Source organism: Anser cygnoides, chromosome 8, assembly GCF_040182565.1.
Source record: "Anser cygnoides isolate HZ-2024a breed goose chromosome 8, Taihu_goose_T2T_genome, whole genome shotgun sequence".
NCBI classification, from domain to species: Eukaryota; Metazoa; Chordata; class Aves; order Anseriformes; family Anatidae; genus Anser; species Anser cygnoides.
The window spans coordinates 23,510,572-23,524,128 of NC_089880.1; the positions used below are offsets into that span (position 1 = coordinate 23,510,572).

The 13,557-nt window shown below is 44.5% G+C and overlaps 1 protein-coding gene across 2 annotated transcripts in view; it reads right to left on the minus strand.

Annotated features, from left to right (window-relative positions):
* Positions 1-13,105, minus strand: part of EIF2B3 (eukaryotic translation initiation factor 2B subunit gamma) — a 96,571-nt gene extending 83,466 nt beyond the window's left edge. Inside the window, exons 1-3 of one of the 2 annotated variants that reach the window (XM_048059023.2) lie at positions 12,958-13,105; positions 12,599-12,747; positions 10,526-10,665 (exon numbers count right to left, since the gene is read on the minus strand). In XM_048059023.2, coding sequence (XP_047914980.1) covers positions 10,526-10,665; positions 12,599-12,746 — 288 coding nt within the window. In that variant the 5' untranslated portion in view covers position 12,747; positions 12,958-13,105. Of the gene's footprint in view, positions 1-10,525; positions 10,666-12,598; positions 12,748-12,876; positions 12,898-12,957 lie in introns of those variants that run through there. The other variant, XM_048059024.2, reaches the window with a different exon arrangement.
* Between the last annotated feature and the right edge of the window lie 452 nt (positions 13,106-13,557).

The window sequence follows — 13,557 nt, forward strand, 5'->3', positions numbered from 1 at the left end:
ACTCAGAGACGAACGGTGCTCTCCTCGTCAGTCCTGTTCCTGGAAGGAAGGTTTCCAGGACTACCTGGACGGCAGCACTGTCAGACCCGCTGCACGGCTGCTCTTGGACTCTGCCTCCCACGAACAGCAAGGAGAACGCCGCAGTCGGGCTCCAAGCTCAACAGCAGCGGCGCAGCAGGCTTGCTGCCAAAGCCCAGAGCTCAAGCCCAGGCTTAACACTTAATGCAAGCAGAGCCTTAGGCAGTCAGGTGCTGTAGTCATACAAACAATAATAATAAAAAGTAGTCCTAATGGAGCTCAACTGGCTCAACTTATTGAAGAGAAAGACAGCCTTTGCCCACAGCCCGCAGTTACCTAAGCAGCAGAAGATCCCAGCACCACAACAAAAAGCAGGCACGACTGGTTCGAGGGCTCGAAAGCAGCGTCCAACTTGGAACTAAAAGGCAAGGTGTTTTAAGAGTGACAATAAATACCATCTGGAATAAGTTACCAAGGCGTGTAATAGACTCTTCAGCAACAAGTATGTGTGGATGAAGACTTGCTATCTTTCAGAAACACACTAAGTCAACCATACTGTTTGGGGCTAACAGCCCTACTTATGGTGTGCAAAGTCCTTTATAGACTAGGGGATCAAAGCAGATCCTTGCAGTCTCAAAACCAGATTACACAAGAAAACCAAGACGTATGCAGCACATGTCCTCAGGAATCATTCTGCCATCCCATGGCTAGTATCAGCATGATCTTAAAAATGGTGTGAAACGCTCTTTCCAAAGTCGAGCCAAGTCATTACACAACACTCAGCGTCAAGTCTGCTCTAACAGAAAACCCAAATGCTAATCTGCTTCGCAAAACACAGGCTCAGCAGAACCAGCCCCTTTGAAACACAGCTCAGTGGCACTGTCATTCCTTCTAGCCTGCACGGAACTGAATGTCCACATGCAGCGAAACCCTTTAAGCTTTGTTGAAATGTTTTCTTTTTTCCCCATAAAAACTAGTCACACAATGTTACGTAAAAATGCTATGTTTTGAATCCTAGATTTCTATATAACCTCCTACCCGATACTGGTTTCTCCTCTAGCACCTCTGCAATTATGGGTCTGCAGCACCTGGTGTGAGAAACACATTATGAAAACTTGAAAATCTCCACTGCTAGCATCCAGAATTTTAACCACCTTCCCAAAGGAGCTAACAGAAGTTCTATTACAGAAGAATGCCTAAACTTGCTTCAAGAAACTCTGAATACACAACTGTTATTCCCTTCTCAGAGAAGAAAAAAGGGAAAAAAAAAAAAAAAGGAAAACCTACTTAACTTACACGGGTTTCCCAGTTAACATAACGTGACAAAAATGCAAAATCAAGTTCTAGGCATCCTACAAGTCCACCAGTCTTCACCATCGCTTTCAACCAAGTAAACAGTGCTGAGCATTTTTTTTCTGCCAAAGCGACAGCCTCTGGGGCAGGAGGTACTGCTCCTGTGATCAAGATTACACTACTACACTGGGCTGCAAAAACAGACACAGGAAAAAGCCCTCTAACTGTGACTCAAGGGGTTGACATTTGGCATCTCTTCCCTCCCACACCTGCCAATAACTGGAACTATGCATTTGGGTTAACACGTGAAATTGTGTTTGATCTAAACCATTCCATTTTGTCTTCCGAGGGATGAATACTCACTAACGAATGTCACCTTCAACAGAGTAACTGCGACAGCTATACGGCCCACAGCTGCCATGAAAAGCTCCGTGCTTTTATGAGGGAAGGGCTGTTAAGATCCAAGACCTACCCAGGATGATTCCACACAAGTAGAAATCATCCAGGCTCAAAATAAAGGAAAAAGGCTACAGACAACAAGGAAGGAATGATATTCCAGAAAAACGTGTAAATTTTAAGTGAATGTCTCCGTGGAAGTAACACCCTACCTGAAGCCAGAGCTGCCTTCTCAGGAGGATGGTCCAAGGAGAGTGGAAATAAGCCAAGAATTAATAAGAGTATCGGACCATGTGGTGACCTAACATTCAACACAAGACCAGCATCGAGGAACACCAACCAGAGCCCTACACAACTCGCTCTGTCTGTGGAGTCCAGGGTGATGTCTTCATGCCCCCATCCAGGCACGGGGCAGAGTTTGTGTTTTCAGGGCTCATGCATGGAAGGGCTTTGGCTTCTCCACTGACAGCACCAAGGAAAGACAGCAGCTGAAGGATACAGACTCCCGTTTTATAATAATACCTTATGCTCTCTTTGGAAATAAGATGCACAAATCCATTTCACAGGGACTCATTTCTTTGATTAGTCATCACAGAACAACTCCTGAAAACTATAAACCTGAGTTTGACTTATCAATATAAAAGGCTTCCTATGCCTGATAAAATGAGTTGCTAATAAAGAACCATTTGCCTTCGTGTGTCCATCTCTAACGTGCACATGAAGGCAAAGAAAAGCGTTAAAAAGTGCAACCTGGTGTTTCACACTATGTATACTCTAGCTGTAAATTTCCTTCAACACATAGCACATTAAATTATTTACACAAGACTGTATATACTTTAAATAGCGGAAAATGAAGGACGATTTACGAAAAAAAGAACACTGACTTCTATTTACTGCCACAAAACGAGAACTAGTCGTAGCAGCTCACACAGAACAGGGAAAGATATTTAGCAGAATGCTTTTAAAGAATTTTTTCAGTTATATACACGTGCAAAGAGCTTACTCTGCCTGTCGCTAAAATACACTGAGTTTGCGTGATTCATCAGAAACCACACAGGGTCTAACTGAAGACGTACACTGCAATACGGGAGAAATTCCGACAAACTTCCACAGGGAAACAGGAGGTATTGGTTGACAGAACGAGCACAGGCCTAGAGGACAGGACACACAGTGAGACATGCAACAACTAAAACTGCGAGGCATCTCAGGCCTGTCAGCAGCTCTTCTTGCAAAACATCTAAGGTCTTCGCCTTTTTTTTTCTGCCTGCGTGTACAATGGAAGGCATCCTCCTTAGCTGACAATGCGCAGAACAGAAAACGCCCTCATAACCACTCTTGATGCTAACCTTCAGAGCTAATTGCCTCATTCAAACTTCTGGTGTTTTAACCCCAATCCATTGTAAACCCTAGCAGCAAAATAATTAATTTAATTAGCTACATACTTCTAAAGCTGAGTAACTTTTTTTTTAAAAAAAAAAAAAAACATCCAAAAACCCAACAACTGTTGAACCCTTTAACTCTCATCCTGCCAGGAAAAACAAAGATCAGAGCAAAGTCCCGAACACATTCATCAAGCACACAGTCAGGCTGTGCTATATCATTCCCCCCAGCAATATCACCAGCCTGAGCACCTGCCAGTATAGCTGTTTTTTTTTTTCCCCCCCACTAAAACAATCAGCTGTGCTTTGGGACTTGGGCGTGCAATCCATAATTAATTTTGCCTAGCACTTCAGTGGTGGTAGCTTTCAATCACACTCATTGACTGAATCAGAGGTAGAAATGGGAACAAGATGCCACGTACCCAGCGAGCTGCCATCTGATTTGGCTGCTTTTCCCACCCAGCGCTAAGGCCATTGTGAAAGGGAGAATCAAAAAAGCATCAAGAGAGCAATTTTTATTTGTGTTTGAGACACTCAAGTAAACTGCATCTTCTGTCAAGCCTGCCGAAAAAAAAAAAAAAAATGATGAAATTCTTTTTACTATTTTGAAATAGATGAACAGAATAGTTAGTTAAATCATGGGGAGAGAGATTAATTCCATTTTTTTTTTAATTTCCACTGACAGTACAAAAAAATGCATAACTATATATTATGGGGACTGAGGTTTTTCTTTCCACACTCACCAAACTCTGCTTGGCCGTACCAAAAGGACTCAGATTCCACCTTCCAGCCGTTACAGCAAGCCTACTTACATCATGTGTTTGGAAAGGAGATTTTTCAACAGAGGAAGTGAAGCGCTTCGCCATGCCGTCCAAGACTACACGGATCAGTGACCCTCAGCAGCATACAGACCACCACCGTGACATCACACTTTCCACAACATGGCTCCCAAAGATGCACATACCAAGAGAATCTGGAGTTTCAGTCTTTGTTTATTTGTTCAAAGAAAGTTGGTTTTTCTTCTTCTTTTGGGCAGCTTTTTAGGGTTTGTTTTGCTTTGCTTTTTAAGAGCTGTATTACTTTCAAATCTTACTTTTTGAAGCTGGGAAAACCAGGTGGACCACCTGAGATGAAACATTTCATATGCAAGCACTCATCAGTGATAGCAGCAGAAGCCACGCTGATTAGTTCACAGCATATTAGTCAGGGCTTCCATTAACACAACTAAGGACTCATCAAGGAAGGAAAATGTGAAATTGTTCCATTGCTGCTACTCTGCTGGAACACCACATTTTAATCATTGGCTGGAGCATAGCTGAGTGACAGGAGGGAGAAAAATGCTTAACAGAAGATGAAAATAATATAGACTCTGTGCAGACAAATGCTCGATCCAGGCACACCCAATCCAGTTTGAAACATTCATGATTTAACCAGGTTTCCCAACCTGCTGCCTGAAGAGGCCCCAGCCTGAGCGGCGGCACCAGACAGAAGCTGTGTGGGTCTGGTAAAATTTGTCAGATGAGTAAAGAGGCCAAATATTAGAGAGGTCTAAATTTTAGAGGAACTCATCTGTAAACTACAGTGACAACCCACGCTTTTTTTTTTTTTTGTCAACACTAACCTGCAAGCCACAGAAAGGTCTGCAGCAGTTTGAAGAATGTTACAAGCAGAAGGTCACAGCAATACAGTTCTCAAAAAGGTTTTCTGAGTCAGACTTTAGCCTTCTGCCGTTCCAGGTATCGCATTACTTAGTTTATTTAACAAAAAGAAAAAAAAAAGCTTCTCATTCCAGTATAAAAATAGGGGGAATTTTTTGTCTTGATTACCTCTCCTGGCAGACTGTTCCATAATCCCATCCTGCTCTGACTGACGAAAACCTTCCCGCAATGTTCAGCCTTCTCACACAGCCATTTTAAACTCAATTATATTCCACTTCGAATATCTTATCTCCTTCTCTAGTGTTTGTTCCGCATTTGATGCTTTTGAGTTCCACACTTCCACAGTATTCCAGGCAAAAAATCTTCCCCACACCTTAAACAATTAATTTCTCATTGTTATCACAAAATACATTACCTAATACATTCTATTATTGCATTTACTTTTCCCTCCTCCACCACAGTGGCTGCTCACTGTCATCTCATTTCAACCAGTTCATTCTGAGATGTCATGATTTACTTTTGGTCTCCCAGTCGCATTTCTCATCAGTAATCCCCAAAATCCTGAGTTGTGTGTCACCAACCAGAGTCTTGACACTATTACTGTGCTGTAACATGGCAGGCCGCAAGACATGTATTTTTCATACTCATCCTGTGTATCATCCAAAGGAGGTCTACTAAACCGTGAGAGAAGCCTTTCAAGAAGCCAAATGGATGGAGACATAAAACTGGACTGGAAAATTTACAGAGCAACGTTCTGGAGAGAATGGCTCCACAAAAAAAAAGCCTTGACAGACACACCAGAAGCCCTTACATTAGGACTTTTTATAAAGTGTGTTCACCAACACCAGCTACAAAGGAGAAGCCTTCCTAAGTGAGCAAGGGGATTACATTACATAAAATATCAAGAGACATCAAAAGAAGTTAACTTTTTGAAAGGCAGTCTACTGCCCCCAATTACAAAAAAAATCACAACTGAAAAGATGAGCTGCCTACAAAACAAAACTGCAGCATCATCTACTGCGTGCAGCAGCCAGCACTCACATCTCTTCTTTTGGTAGAAAGCATATCAGGCAACACCACTGAAACTGTAAGGACTTTTACTAATTCCCCTATTACTCAGATTGAACTCATCTGAATACTCCAGCCCGCGCTGCCTACCAATGAAAACCAGAAACAAGGACTGGAGACAGTTACTGAAGAGAAAGCAATTATACGTGATGAAAAAATACACACAAAACCCACACTTCTTTACAGAGACATCCCCCCCGCAAGCACACTGCTAGCAAGTTAGCAAGCTTTGTATGCTAAATAAAAACAAATAACAACAGGAACACGGAAGTTATCAAATGACACCTTAGCACCTGCTCTGTCACACCTGTACCATCATTCTTAGTTTACAGCAGCGTGTTGACAAAAGAGTAAGAGAGGTGGAAAACCCTACTTCCTGAAGGAGGGAGTTCGATTTGCATTTCATACAAAAATAGCTTATTTTACACCTATGTTAACTCAAGTTTTGATTTCAAGCACTCACTGACAGGTCAAGAATATTCTTTAATGCAAATAACAGATTAAGACAAGGCTCCAACCAAAGCACGAGCCTACAACATTTGCCTTTCAGAGACAGAGAAAAGCACAGATATGGAACCTTTTTATATACCTTTTTATATAACCAAGGATACAATTGCTTTATGTGTTGCTTGTACAATCTACCAGGGTTGCTTGGTTCAACATAGCTCTTCATTACCCTCAAAACGATCAAATAAAGGGTGTTTTCCACTACTTAACACAGCTTTTCAAAACCTGATGGGCACACAGCAGAAGACATCCATGGTATTGCCTCCTTCTGTCTCCTGTAAGTCTTGCTGGACTTGTCTCACTTCCATACTGGGGGTGAGGCAATAATTCAGAAAGTACTGAAGTTTTCGCTATGTAAATTACCTCAGAATGACTATGGCGGAATTGCATGTGTGAACAACTGAAAGAAAAATGGAAGTCAGAAGACATGGAAATCAACGTTCCTGTAGTGAAGTTACTCAGCTACACGGGCTCATCTTCCAGAACATGAAATCTCCTTACGTACCATCCTTTTGCCAAGGCCCCACCTGCAATAGGGGAGATCCCTTCACTGTTCGTGACCAGGCAAGGTCATCAATCTTTCATTCAAACCTGGAGGCATGGAAAGACGGTTTGTTTCTCTGTTTAACCCGTTTGAGCTCTCCCACTGGCATAGATCATGAGGTGACAGAGATCTGTAAACACCCCTGTGGTGGTAAAACTGCAGTTTCAACAAAAGTATTATTATAGTACCATCAACTGTGAGTCTACAGTCTGTGTACTACTATATCCAACCCTATATATAAACAAGAAAAGAATTAAGCCTTTACAGTTTTACCATCATTTTCAGATTTCGAACAGCTACCTACTGTCAGTCCTGTAAAAGATTAGGACAAAACTAGGAGCTTAAAGTGTCAAAGAAATAACAGTGACAGTGAAATCAAACATATCAAAAAAAAAAAATAAAGAAGAGAGGAAACTGAAACAGTAGCTATGGAAGCTGCCAGCAGGTACAGTTACTGTAGCAGGATCCTGAAGCCAAGGGCATCCTCAGGAAACGCTAGGATTGTCCACAGGAAAAGCAATGAAAAGATCCGATCTGTTGTCACAAAGACCATAAACAAACTGTTGTCATATCCTTACATAAAAGGAAACATTATATATACATGAGAAACTCCCCTCTGCACAGTTTCAACTTGTATTTAACCTCCTGTCCTGCTGGCTTCTTCAAGGTGAGGAAACTGAGCATTCAATATGCACACAGGAAAGAAAGATGACCTTGCACACAAAGCCATGAGAGATTTGAGAAAGATGTCCAGCTTACAGCGCTGTTATGAATTTTTTTTATTTATCCTAGGTAAGTTACTTCATCTCTTTAATCCTCGGTTCTCAGCCCTAGAGCTGTGCAGACAAACTTATTAGTGGTGTTCATTCTTCAGACACCAGAATTGAGTGTATTAAAACAACAACAACAACAAAAAAACACCACCACACAAGTCAGTTAAACAACTCCTGTAAAGAACAGGCCAGTCTGACACCCAGGCCTAGTAACCCAAGGAGTGGAATTTACTGAACCAAGTTCTCTGTTCATTACTTTTCAAAAAATGTGGCTTTAGGAATCAAGTTCAGCACGTTATCTTTATTGTGGGGAGGATCCAAGAAAAAGGTACATTCAGAAATGTAATCAGTATCAGACACCTAATGAAGCTGGTACCTCATCGATCCGGTGTAGGCTGAGACAGCCAAAGATAAGAGTTCCAGTAGAGCAAAGAGCACACATCTACTGTATCAGCTCTGGAAGTTAAGATGTCCAAAAAAGCTTCTGTGTGTAGAGTGGATGAACTGCAAACAAAAACTCGATTAGGTTTCCTGTGCTCTCATGCAATTCCTGAGCAACAGGAAAGAGTGAGACTGCTGGAGTCAACTGCTTGTTACCACACACCAAGACAGTTTTACCTGCCCCCAAAAATGCCAGCACCAAAAAGGGATAAAACAATGAAATCTACCTTCTCTCAGCTTTGCACACATGCATTCTTACAAAGCTACCGAATGCAAGTCTGTAAATCTAATCTCGCCATCTTATCTTTACAGCATCAAACTTTATTAATGAAGGTGCAAGGCCGCAAAAAGATCTGCTATTGCAGCAAGCAGCAGTGCCACCATGGCAGAACTCAGTCAAAGGCTGGACAAGGCAGCAAGTCATGAGATTTCAGCATTCAGAGCGGTCCAACATTTCTCCACATTTCGGGATTTGTGATCAGCAGTTCTGCTAGCCTTCCACACACTTCATACAGCGCATTTATAACCTTGGCATTACTCCACGTTGCTTGCATTGCACACTGGCAAGTTGTCCACGTTGTGCCACGGTACCTCATTTTTATTGAGCATACTTGCTCTTCTGTCTGTGGGCAATTAACTCAATTTGCGACAAATAAAAGTTTCAGCAACCAGTTTAAACTCCTCATCAGGCCTTTGGCATGGGCTGCAAAAAGCCTGCCAGCAAACTATGGCCACAAGCAGCAGTTGTTTTCACCAGGGAAACTCATTCTGCAGCGAGGTCCCTCTCCTGCTACACCACGGGCAGAGCCAACATACTGCAGCTTTCCAGCTACTTGTGCTGCGTAGTTCTCTCACCTCTATCGCACGGGAGAGGGCATATCCTGTAAGAGGCACGTGAGTGGTATGCATTTACTTGAGAAATGACTCCAAAACACACAGTGCAGCAATCTGTCCAAGAACTTAATATAGGCTTATTTCAAATAAGAGACCACTATGGCCCTCTCTGGCCAGAGGAGCAAGCCATGGAATAAAAGAGAGAAGCAATTGCTGCCACTCGCACACACAAGTTTACTGAAGAAAAGTTGTGTGGTTTTGAATGCTGCCCCACATCATCTTTAAGTCCTTTTCTAAGGGGAAATAAACAAAAAACCACAACACTGCCTCCTCTAAAGACACAGTCTATTTTCTTACCCCCACACGCTTTGCTGTGGTCTCTCAGACCTCCCCCTAAGCAAAATAGCCTGGATTGCCAAAAAGTTGGACAAGTAGACAGCTGGACTGATCACTCCGAACAGACAATAAAACTGTAAGGCCTGGGTCAAAATTTGCAGTGCAGAGAGATTTCCTTACTACATACACATTTAAAAAATACTAGCAAACAGGTATTACAGAGGGCAGTTCTGCACATGACAGAAATATTCAGTTAATTTAGCTGTGATTTTGTTGATTTTGCTTTTTGCCTTTGTATCTTCTCTTTGCTCTCTGATTTATTCTAGCCTGTGCATTAATCCCTTGCCAAATCTCTCTCATTGTACCACCTGGACACCCATATTTGCCTAGAAATTTTCACCATGTCTTGATTGTCGTCTTTATCTTGGAAGTACACAGCCTCTTAGGCTGCAGTTTATTACCTTCAATAAGAGCCTGAAGACAAAAGGCAACTCAGGACTTTAAATGGTCCATTGATGTTCTGTTGCAACCTTTATTTAAACAGCCAATTTGGCTAAGATGGCCTAAACAAACAGGGAACAAATCAGAAAGATTAAGTATATGGCAACCACAAAAAACAAAATTCCATCCTAGATCTTGGTAAGAGTTCCAAGAAGCATTTCCACCTTGCACTGGAATGTTTTTGTTTGTCCAGCTAGAAATTAAAACTCAAGAGACTATTATTTTCATTAAACCAGCATCTGACTGCTATAAGCAGCCCTTTATCACATTTGGGCACCGTTTATCTAAGAGCTTCTCATGGGACCAAGCCAGCAGAAGCAGAAAACTGATGCCTAATTGCAAGAACCAAACCCAAGCTCACTCACCTATCGGTGTATTGCCTAAGCTAAGATGACAAAGAACATTCCTACAGAAATGCTTCCCCGAGCACCAACTGGACAACAGCTGTCACACATTATGATATTGTACGAACACTGTATGAACAAATACAGCCTTTTAATTAACCTGCCAGAAAGCTAACTCTGGCTAAAAAAGCAGCTAGTGCCCAGCCGGGATTTGCTCCAGCCTTCCTAGCTGTCATTTGTGGTCACTCTGAGTCCTTGCCTGAGTTCCCCCACAAGACGACCTATACAAAAGTCAGATCTTCTGCAGATCGGGAAATCCAGTTACCTGCAATAGTATTACACAGTACAGCTCTTAAACTATTAAAGCACAATGAAAAAAAGGATTATTTTAAACAAATGTCTTCCAGTCAAGTTCAATAAAAGACAATAATACCTTAATTTTCTGGTGAATATGCCTCAGTGAATCTGCCGTACCCATGTCCGCGTTGTCACTGATGCACACAAAGTCCAGCTTCATTTTTGTGTCCAAGTTTAACATTTTTTGGATTTCTTTCCTTGTAATCACAATGACCTCTAGGACAGAGGAAAGTGGGATGAGATCAAGCAAAAAAAAATTAATATATTCATCACAAATAGGACACATTCAATTTTTATCTGCAGTACCTGACGAAGCTATCAGAAGGCTTGACTGATGTAACTGTCTGACGGTACTGAACCACGAGCTTTTGGCAATAACAACTTTGGCAGAAGAGAAGCTGTTAACGTGACAGCAATCTCTCTTGCTTTGTATGGGTGGGGAACTGTTGCTGAAAGGGACACCTGCGTGTGAGTGGCATGAATCAGCGAGATGAAAGAGGAATGTCTTCCATCATTAACAAACAGCCTCAAACTGCACATCCCTCAACAGTATGACCTACAAAAAGCCACCAATGAGACCCTGTGTTAACACCATCAGCGTTTCAGAGCTTTGCCTTTTGCCCAGCCTCATCCTGTATAATCCTCTGTGGGCAACACCACCAACTACAGTATTACAGTGCAATAGTTAAACTATTGCCGAACAGCAGCTTGGCAGGGGAGTGGAGTAGTTTGTGAACAACAAACTCATTCCACCTAAAAAAGAAAAAAAGGTAAAAGCATATTTGAAGTGTATCAATGGTGGCATGAAAGCATATTTTCCAAAACAAAGACGAAAATGCAGGCTTCATTCCAAGATGAAGCACTTGCAGTTGGGACAAAGGGGAAGCAGCGAATCAGACCGTGGAACACCTACTTACTCACATAAACAAGCAGGAAGAACCCAAACATCACACGATAATAAAAGCTATGATTCAGAGAGGATTCACGCCATCAGAGTATTAGCACAAAAGTGTCAGCTTGGTCGGAGGACAGAAGCAAGAGAAAAGCAAGAAGGTGTCTGACTGCTTACTGAAGCTGCATATACAACCTTGCATGTCCAAATTTTCACAGGGCATAGAAGAGTTCTTAAGGATTTCTTAATGACACAAAACGAAGGCATAGGTTTACATTTATTTTTCCCTTTGTTTCTTAACACTGACTGTGCGAGTGGCACGAATCAGCGAGATGAGAGAGAAATGTCTTACATCACTAACAAATGACCTCAAACTATACATCCCTAAATGGTATGACGTACGGAAAGGCCAACACACGTAAATCACGAGCTGATCCCTACAACTTCAAAGAGAAGAGCAGCAGCTAGAAGAAGAATTCACTTTCTCAAGACAGAGCACAGAAGAACAGCACAGTCACCCGGAAGACACAACAAAAGTAGAAAGGCAAGGACAAATATAAGCGTGAAAACTGGAGATGCAAATGGTACCAGGAAGTTTTACGAGTTATGGGGAACACTACAGAAAGATTTGGGCCATCACCGAAAAGCTAAACAGAAATCTAATGACAGATAATGCGAAAGAACCTCACCAAAAATTTATCGCTTGAGCTCTCTTGTGAAATGAGGCCCAGAAAACAGCACTACCAGCCTGCCAGCTCCCCCTGCCCGGCTCTGTCTGAAGGCCAGCACTCAGCGCCGTGCTGCAACAAGAACTAAATGCCTCAAACAGAACAAATAACCCTGAACTTCACGCCACATTGGAACAACAAACTGAGAGACATCCCAAGAGAGCTGACACGCTTCTCATGCCATTTTTATTAACAACTCAGGGAAAGAGACGAGAGAAAGACTCCAGGTTAACAACGCTCGGAAGGACTCCAAACTTAAGCACAGCACGTAGATGAGAAAACCCTTGGTGAGGGGGGAAGCAGGAAGGGAGCACGCACGGATGTGGCCTAGAGTTAAAAGTAAAGGATGTGATATGGGTGAGGAGCAGTCACAATTAGGTCTGCTGCGGAGAGGAGGCCTCCATAAGGCCACTGCCCTGACGAGCAGCGACAAGACAAGGCGTGACAACGAGGAGAGGCTGGCAGCTGGCAGCAGCAGGACACCGGACGGGTGAGCCCGCCGCCCCCCTTCCCCCGCACCCCGCCTCACCTTCGAAGCCGGCGCGCTCCAGGAGGTTCAGCGGGTACCACAGCAGGGGCCGGTTGCCCACGGGCAGCAGCGGCTTGGGGATGCTGGCCGTCAGGTCCGTCATGCGGGAGCCGCCGCCCGCCGCCATCAGCACGGCCTGGAACTCCATCCTGCAACGGCACCGAGGGGCCGCGTCACGGCCGGGCCGGGCCCAACCGGGCCGAACCGGGCCCAACCGGGCCGGGCCGGGCCCAACCGAGCCCCCCCGCCCCCCAGAACCCGCTGCGAGGCGCCGGTACCACCGGTACGTTGCGTTAAGTCACGTCACGTTACGTTGCGTTACGTTAAATGACGTTACCGGCCCGTTACCGGTACGTTACCTCCGCTCCGCTCCTCACCGGCTCCCTGACAGCACCGCAATGGCGGCGCCGGCGCGCAGCGCGCATGCGCGCGGACAGCCGAGCGGCTCGAGGAGCGCCGAGAGCATCGATCCCCCCCTCCGCCTCGCCAGGGAGGCGAGAGGAGCGCCGACGGGAGGAGGGCAGGCTGCGGAGCGCCGAGTCATCGATCTGCTGGGGGGGGGGCTCGAGGGGACAGCGCCCCCTGGTGGGGGGGGGGAGTGTAGGGGGCATGGGGGGTGGTAGGGGGCGTGGGGGGGGTTATAGGGTGCACTGCATGAGGGGGGGTTATAGGGTGCACTGCATGAGGGGGGGTTATAGGGTGCACTGCAGGGCAGCAGCTCGCGGGGTGCATCGCAGGGTGCCTCGCGGGGGGGGTACTCTATGGGGTGCATTATATGGGGGCACTTTTTGGGGTGCATCCCCAGCCAGGCACGTCCCAGGAAGCTCATCCCACCATCCAGGTGCTTTACCAGGGGAACCGCTGAAGGCACAGGCTCCTGGGATAACAGGGTGGGGGTGCAGGGCTGAGACGGGGTGGTGCTGAGCACCCCACCCTTCCCATTGCCTTCCCATGTGCGG